Here is a 9222-nt window from a genome sequence, read left to right on the forward strand (position 1 = left end):
GTTTAGTTAGGTTTATTTTTTATTGGTTCAACGACTCGATCAAATTTTGGCGCCGTTGTTGGGGAACTAGAGCACGATTGCTAGAGTTTTATCGAGTCATTTAATTTTCTTTCAATAGTTTGCATTAATCTTTATTTCTGAATTTTATTTTAGGTATTTCATATTTTAGAATCTCTTAGTTAACAGCCTACAGTAGCGTTAATTTTGATTTCTTTTTTGTGTTAACATAGCTTACTTTATTATTCATTCTAAATTTGTCTATTAGTATTAGTGATAGACTCACAGTTTTATTTTCTGCTGTAGGTACTGAATCGTTGGAGGTTGTTTGAGAGGAGATACGGTTCAGCTGGATTTAGTTCTTTCAAAAAGACACCGATGCAATCCGGTTAGCCTCTGTGATATTCTCTAATTTTTCTCTTTATTTTTCTTTTAGTTGCTAATTTCAGCCTTGTATGATTCGGTCCCACGCTGGCCTAGTTACCCTTGTATGCTTCGGTCCCATACCACTTTAGGATTGACCTTGGTACTCTTGGATCTACGCTAGTTTAGGATTTCATTTTATTTAGGCTAATTTAAACTTTTCATTTTTTTTAGGATAGTTTTAATTTTAGTTTTTAATTTACGTTTGCAATTTTCATTTTATTTTATTCTTTAATTTTTCTTTACCACTTTTGTGATTTTCTTTTTTTTAGTATAGGTTACCCTTGTATGTGCGGTCCCGCGAGCTTAGTTGCCCTATTTTGATCGGTCCCACATTAGGACATTCGACCCTACACTTCCTACGTTTGAACCCCGATAGCTAGGTTGATACACTTGTATGCTCGGTCCCAGCCTAGTTTAGTTTGGTTGTTGTATGTTTGGTACGCGCTCAACCCAACCTGACCTATTAGATTTTGACCCCGGAATTGAAAGTACCTGTAGGAGGATTAGACACCGTATCAAGATGGGTGACGAGGCAAACCGACAGGCCAGGCCACTAAGTGATCATTTCACTCCAACTGCATACCAACCCCAAACCGGCATTAGGCTACCTACTATTGATGCTGCTCATTATGAAATCAAATCAAGCGTTATCCAGATGCTGCCATCGTTCTATGGACATCATAATGAAGAGCCATATAAGCACCTGGATGAGTTTTTGGAGATTTGCTCTACAGTAAAAATTGAAACCTCTCAGAGGATGCCCTAAAATTGTTGCTATTTCCTTTTTCCCTCAAGGATAAAGCCAAGCATTGGCTGCATTCCTTGGATTCTGCATAAGTAACCACATGGGTGAAAATGTAATAGCAGTTTCTGAAGAAGTTTTTCCCAATAGGCCAGACCAATACCATTAGAAGGGCCGTCACCACCTTCTCCCAGAATAGTGGTGAAGAATTTCATGAGTATTGGGAAAGACTGAAGGAACTACTTCGAAAATGCCCCCACCATGCTGTACCAAAATGGCAATTGGTACAATGCTTCTATGATGGTCTTAGTGACCAATATCGCCAGATAGTGGATGTGTCTTGTGGAGGAACGTTCATGCACAAGAGCGAGAATGAAGCATGGGATCTTTTTGAGATCATAAGTGAAAACTCCCAACACAAAGCTTCAGCCTCAGGGACTAAAGTCCCCACGCTTGGGCAACCGAAAAAAGGTGGACTCTATGAGATCAACCAGAGTGCTGACATAAAAGTACAAGTTGACTTGCTATAAAAAAAAATGGACTACTTGTTGTCCGGAGAACCTACCCAACCCCCATCAATCTCAAGGGGATTTTCTCCACCTGAGCAAGCTGAAGCTTCTGCCCTTTGTGCTGACCCGAATCACTATGTAACTGATTGTTATTTAGTAGCATAATATTCTGAATTTATCGAGGAAAAGGTATACGCCGCTCAGGGTTTTGCCAACCTGGGTAACGACCCATTTTTCAACACCTACAACCCTGGATGGTGAAATCACCCCAATTTTTCATGGAAAAACCCTCCTAATCCACCCTTTAGGCCACCATTTAATGCCCAACCTAATGCCTATAGGGGTGGACAACAACAACCTTACTCTCAACCTCAACATACTCCATCCTTTAAGAGTGAGGTAATGAAGGTGCTAAAAGGTATTGAGCAAAAAGTGGGAATCAACGACCAATTATTGCACTCCCACACTCAATCTATCAGCAAGCTAGGGACCCAGATTGGTCAACTTGCTGAAGCCTTCAATAGGAGAGAGACTGGCCAACTACCAAGCCAACCTATTGGGAACCCCAATAATGCTCAAATAGGGACGGGTAAGGAACAAGTCCAGTCGGTTAGAGTATTGAGGAATGGTAAGAGGGTGGAAATACATGACACACCACCTACCTATGAGGACTTCCCCTCTAATACCCCTCAACAGACCACACCAGTAGAGTCAACCCCAACCCAGGCAGAAGTTGAATTAGAGGCACTGAGGCCTCTCATTGATGGGAATAGAACCATTACGCCTTCTTTGGTCCATTCCCAAGAAAATATTAAGAAGGAGAATGAGCAACTAGTTGGGGAGGGACCTCAACCGGATAAGTATACACCCCGAGTCCCTTTTCCTGATGCTCTCAAAACTCCATCCTCTCCCCCATTTGGGAAGCAAGGAGAGAAGATGGAGATGTTGGATTTGTTTCAACAAGTCCACATCAACATTCCATTATTGGATGCAATCAAGCAGGTTCCAGCTTACGCTAAGTTTCTGAAAGACCTATGCACTCAGAAGCGTAAGCTAAGGAACCAAACTCCCAAAACCATACACCTCACAGAACAAGTAAGTGCAATTATCACTGACCTACCCCCCAACCTGAAGGATCCTGGTGCACCACTCATCTCTTGTGTCATTAGAGGCCTCTCCATTGATAAAGCATTGTTGGATCTGAGGGCTAGTGTGAATATCTTACCTGGTTTGGTTTTTGAGAAGTTTGGATTAGGAGAGTTGAAGTCCACTGAAGTCATACTTCAGTTAGCTGATCATTCTATGAAAAGACCTCGTGGACTTCTAGAGGATGTTCTTGTGAAGGTAGATGATTTATACTTCCCAGTGGACTTCCTAGTCCTTGACATGGAATCTACCTTAGCTAAGCTTCCCCCTATCATACTAGGGCGTCCATTTTTGGCGATCGCCAATGCTTGCATTAACTGCAGATCAGGTGCCATAGACATATCGTTTGGGAACAAGAAGCTTCGGCCAAACATCTTCAATGCATCCCTAGGACCCTATAGAGAAGACGAGTGCTTTGCTTTAGATATGATTGATGAAGCTGTATCTCAGTACACTCCCCAGATCCTTACTAATGATCCTCTGCAGCTTGTGATGTCCTTTGGGGAAGAAGACTTTGATGAAAAGGCCTATACTAAAGAGGTGAACGCCATGTTAGATCTTAAACCCTCTTCTGGGCAGCCTCCCTGAACCCATAGATATGAGCCTCTGCCACCCTTGGCTACAACCCCTAGGCCCTCTTCTCTGGAGTCCCCTCTACAACTGGAACTCAAGCCTCTTCCCTATACCTTAAAATATGCATTCTTGGGCAAGGAAGAGACTCTGCCAGTCATCATATCCTCTGAACTTACTGAAAGGCAAGAGTCCCTCCTGTTGGAGGTTTTATTAGCTCACAAAGCCGTAATTGGCTGATCTTTAGCTGATCTGAAGGGTATTAACCCTTCTGTTTGTGTGCACCGTATCTATTGTGAAGACAGAGCTAAATCTATGCGAGATTCACAAAGGCGCCTTAACCCTAATATGAGGGAAGTAGTCAAAAATGAAGTAGTAAAGTGGCTTGACGCGGGTATTATATACCCTATTTCAGATAATCAGTGGGTCAGTCCAACTCAAGTTGTCCCCAAGAAATCTGGAATCACGATCGTCCCTAATGACCAAGGTGACCTTGTCCCAACTCGTACCACTACGGGTTGGTGTGTTTGTATCGACTACAAAAAGTTGAACATGGTCACGCATAAAGGTCACTTCCCTCTGCCCTTTATTGATCAGATTTTGGAAAAATTGGCAGGGCAGAGCTACTACTATTTTCTTGACGGTGATTCGGGATACAACCAAGTCCCCATCTTTCCCGGTGACCCAGAGTAAACCATTTTCAATTGCCCATTCGGTACATTTGCCTTTAGGAGGATGCCGTTCGGGTTGTGTAATGCTCCAGCCACCTTTTAAAGGTACATGATGGCCATATTTTCTGACATGGTCAGCCATTCGCTTGAGGTTTTCATGGATGACTTCTCCATCTTTGGGTCATCTTTTAATGAATGTCTTCACCATCTATTTCTTGTTCTTCAGCGGTGTGTGGAGAATAACCTTGTTCTGAGTTGGGAGAAGAGCCACTTTATAGTTTGTAAGGGTAATGTACTTGGTCACGCAGTGTCTTCTCAGGGCATTGAGGTAGACAAGGCCAAAGTGGATCTGATTGCCAAACTACCCCCTCCCACAACTGTTAAGCAGGTCCGTTCCTTTTTGGGCCATGCTGGGTTATACAGGCATTTCATCAAGAACTTTAGTCTCATCTCTAGGCCCTTGTGAAATCTCCTCACCAAGGATGCCCCATTTATCTTTGATGAAAAGTGCCTGACTACTTTCCATACCCTTCGGACCGCATTGTCTGAAACACTTATTATCCGGTCACCAGACTAGTCTCTACCATTTGAGATCATGTGTAATGCCTCTGACTATGCCATGGGTGTTGTACTTGGTCAAAGGGTGGATGGGAAGCCATCTGTTATTTACTACGCTAGTAGATCCTTGTCTGATGCTCAGTTCAACTACACCACTACTGAGAAGGAGCTCCTAGCTATGGTCTTTGCCCTGGATAAATTTTGCTCCTATCTTTTGGGCTCGAAGGTGATAGTCTTCACGGATCATGCAGCGCTTAGGCACCTTCTTTCAAAGCATGACACTAAGCCAACGTTGATCCGATGGATTCTTCTCCTTCAGGAGTTTAACTTGGAGATCAGGGATAAGAAGGGGTCAAAAAACGTTGTAGCAGACCATTTATCCCGGATTCTTCTGGATTCCTCTCCCACACCGAAGTTGGTTCGGGAAACTTTCCTTGATGAGCAATTATTTTCCATTTCACCAAAACCGACTCCATGGTATGCAACTATAGTGAACTATCTCCTTGTTGGACAATTACCTCCTGATTGGGATAAAGCAACTCGAGATAAGTTTCTCTCTACTATGCAATACTACTACTGGGAGGATCCAGGGCTGTTCCGATACTGTTCAGACCAAGCAGTTCCTCGTTGTGTCCCTGACAGTGAGTTTCAGAGTATATTATCGTTTTGCCATACTCTCACCTGTGGGGGATACTATAGTGGCAAGAAAACTTCTGCCAAGGTACTACAGTCTGGTTTCTATTAGGTCACGTTATTTCGGGATGCACACACCTTCTGCAAGGCGTGTTTGAGATGCCAACAAGTTGGCAATTTATCCCGACGTGATGAGATGCCCCTAAGCCCTATCATAGTGGTTGAGATTTTTGACATTTGGGGTATCAATTTTATGGGCCCTTTTCCTGCCTCATTCGGTAATGAGTATATTCTTATGGCAGTTGACTATGTTTCAAAATGGGTAGAAGCCCAGGCTATGAAGACCAATGACCATAAGGTAGTTCACTCTTTTATTCAGGAGTACATTTTTAGCCATTTTGGATTTCCCAGGGCCATCATTAGTGATGGTGGCTCTCATTTTCGACATTGGAGGGTAGGGGCTTTACTGAAGAAGTACTCTATTAACCACAAAGTGGCCACCCCATATCATCCCCAGACATCTGGTCAAGGGGAAGTATCGAACTGAGAGATAAAATGTATATTGGAGAAGACAGTTAGACCGGACCGTAAGGATTGGTCTACTCGGCTGACTGATGCTTTGTGGGCTTACCGAACTACATATAAAACTCATATCGATATGTCTCCATACCGATTAGTTTTTGGTAAGGCCTGTCATCTTCCGATTGAGATGGAACACCGAGCATATTGGGCCATAAAGACATTTAATTTTGATATGACTCAGGCTGGTTCCACTTGTCGTCTCCAGCTATCTGAATTGGAGGAGTTGCGCAATGATGCCTATGAGAGCTCACACATCTATAAGGACCGAACTAAGGCGTTTCATGATAAACATATAGTTCGAAAGTCCTTTGTGCAATCAGCGTGTTTGGCTCTTTAATTCTAAATTGGGTTTATTCCCAAGGAAATTGAGATCTCGGTGGGATGGGCCTTTTGTGGTTGTATCTGTTGCCCCGCATGGTGCTATTGAGATCAGAAATCCACAAAACGGGAAAACTTTCAAGGTTAACAGTCAAAGAATGAAACCCTATGTTGACGGCCTTGCTAATGGCCAATTAATTGAGTTTTTAGACCTAGTGGATGTGGACTATGACCATGCTTCTAATGGACCCTGAGCTTTACTGTCATCTAGCTGAAGACGTAAAACTTAGCTCTCTCGAGAGGCAACACACGTTTCCTTTTTACAGCATTTGTTGTTTTCCTTTTACATTGTTTGGTGTTTTTTGATTTATTTTATAGAACCATCTCCCGTAGCAGAGTTAAATTCTCATGATGTTGTTATCTCCAGTGATCACCCTCATTGCCGTACACCCACACCTCAGGTGGTTTTGCTCCTCATCCTTTGTTTACCATAGTTTTCTCTTTTTGTTATTCCTAGTCGTCATTGGGGACAATGCCGTTTAAGTTGGCGAGGGAGGATTTTGAAATTTTTTTTATACATGACTCTCTGATTCATCTACATTCTTGAAAATTTTTCATGCACTCATTTTTATAATGGGACTTTTACTTTACAGTGCATTTGACTCTAGGTTGTGAGAAAATTAATTCAACACAATGTTAAGTATTGAACCTTTATTTCTCTGACTGTCATTTGTGAGCTTGCTTAATGCTTCTAAACACATAGGTCTACTTGGTTTGTGATATTTTGAATGTTTAGGCAGAGCACTGCTTAATTGTGTTTGCATCCTCATTCTCTTAAAAAAAAATTCATGAGAGTTTAGTTCTGTTGCTTTAAGTTAGTAACCGGGGCTTCTAGGGCACAAGCCCGAAGTCTCGCGTAAAATGGTTGGAGTGACCAATTAGGTTATTATTACTAGTATTCTTGAATCCAGTTTTGGCTTTTAGCCTTTTTGGTTCGAGTCCCGAGGAGTGTTTCACATTCAATCCCCTAAAGTCATCTGGCTTAGGAGTGGTTGGCTTAAAGCTTGTTACATGAGCCTTCTAGAAAGCTTAAAAGACTAGAACATTGCACGGATCTGAGAATCACGTAATTCAAAAAAAAAAAAAAAAAAAAGAAAAAGAAAAAGAGAAAAATGTTTTGAGAGAAAAATAAGTGAGCCATATTGATTATGAGGTGTTACACGAGCTAGCATGTGCATTTGTAAAAGGTTAGATGTCACAATTCATGGTGAACCAGTGGGTTGCAAAAGCAGAAAGTGAGCGCTTGATGGCTTAGGAGAAGTCCTCGTTCATTGCTTAGCTCTTGTGTTTACATGAGCCAAGCATCCTATGAGTTGATGTCCAATAGTGAACTATCATTATCTCTTTGAATGTATCATCTGTGGATAGACTGTTTATGAACCAGAGAGTCAAGTCAGTTATTTTCTTTATTCTCTTTCACTCGAGGACGAGCAAAAGGCTAAGTTGGGGAGTGTGATTGGGCTGTAATCTTAGATAAAAATCACTATTTACTTGTTGTTTTTATTGAATATTTATGAAGAATTTGATTCTACTATGTGATTTCTATGATTGCAGGCCTGGAAGGAGAAAAGCATGAATCAGTGATAGAATCAGCCTCCTTAGCCGATTTTGGATGTTCAATAGCAGCCAAGGGTCCACATAGGTGCAAATCGTCATCTCAAGGGCATTATCATAATTTGACAAAGAGGAGATTTCTCAAGAAAAATTGATATTGGACTCATTGCATCAGAAAAATTAAATGGTTAACATTTAATTCTTGGGTCGAGTAAATTCGGCTCAAGGAAGGAGGGATTATGGCAAAAAAATGGATTATGGCAAAGTTGGAAAGAGAAGAAAGAAAACCTAATTTCTAATTTCTCTCACGTATCTCTCTCTCTCTCTCTCTCTTTCTAGTTTCCTAATCCAAAACCTATTCTATCTTTTTAAATTGTTTTATTTTTAAAACCCATATGACCTCTTCCTATTAAGGGAAACGGATGGATTCAAAGAGGAGTTGAGAATTTCAGATATGAAACCATTGAGAGCACAAAGGAAAAGTGAGAAGGGAGATTGATATTCCACCTCTCGGTCCCACATATTTCTCTCTCCCATATGTAATTCCTAATTTCCTTCCTTCCATATCCCTCCACAGATTTTATCTTTCTCCTCTACGATTGGAAAAAGATTCTTCTCTCATTCTTTATGTGGAAACTATCAATAGGAAAGGAGGAAAAAAGGGGTATTGGAAAGGGAGATAGAAAACTATAAGGGATTTTGAGAGAAAAAGAGTTCGTTCTTGGCTTTGGGCTTTGCTAGTTCACGGTTTTGGGAGAAGAAGGCTTGAAGAAGAAGAAGAAGAAGAAGAAGAAGAAGAGGAAGAGCATCTACGATCGCCACCGTCTAGCAACTTTACACACCTAAATCGCCACCACTGCCATTGCTTCTACTCTCTTCTTCCCTCTAATCCTTTGGCTTGTATCCCTAACCCCTCTTTATTTAATTCATGTTAAATGAGTAACTAAACTTGCTACTGTTTTTGGAAAGATGACACTTTAAAGATGATATAATTATTCATTCTCTTTTCTTATTGATTGCTTGGAAAAGACTTAGGCATCTCATTAGGATTTTTGTGTAATCATGTTTATATCTAGTTAGGATAATTTGTTTCTGTGATTCAAGTCAACCTACCAAGCAATGGTATTGAATTGATTCATGTGGTCATATCAATGATACGGTATACCTGAGAGTATTGTGCGTACCCGAGTTTTTTGAACTTTCGATTCATTGTAGTGATCGGACGGCAATTTCGCCAAGATACTTTATACCTAGAAGGGACTCTATTTTCTGTGGTTGTCATGGAGCTTGTAGTCGTCATGAGCCGAATATGAGAGAGATTGAATGATGAATCTAAATTAAAGTTTATTCAACCTACAAATAGTATTTTCTCACAATCTTTTATTCGCTTTAATCAGTTGCTAGTGTTAGCTTCAAATTAATTAATTTGCATTTTTAGTTTCACCTTAGACTTGAT

At 41.0% G+C, this 9222-nt stretch overlaps 1 protein-coding gene across 1 annotated transcript; it reads left to right on the forward strand.

Moving 5' to 3' along the window:
- Window positions 1-2076: 2076 nt before the first annotated feature.
- LOC122665597 lies at window positions 2077-3408 on the forward strand. Its single transcript, XM_043861750.1, has one exon. The coding sequence runs from the start codon at window positions 2077-2079 to the stop codon at window positions 3406-3408; it is 1332 nt and encodes a 443-aa protein (XP_043717685.1).
- Window positions 3409-9222: the final 5814 nt, after the last annotated feature.

Source organism: Telopea speciosissima, chromosome 6, assembly GCF_018873765.1.
Source record: "Telopea speciosissima isolate NSW1024214 ecotype Mountain lineage chromosome 6, Tspe_v1, whole genome shotgun sequence".
Lineage (NCBI taxonomy): Eukaryota > Viridiplantae > Streptophyta > Magnoliopsida > Proteales > Proteaceae > Telopea > Telopea speciosissima.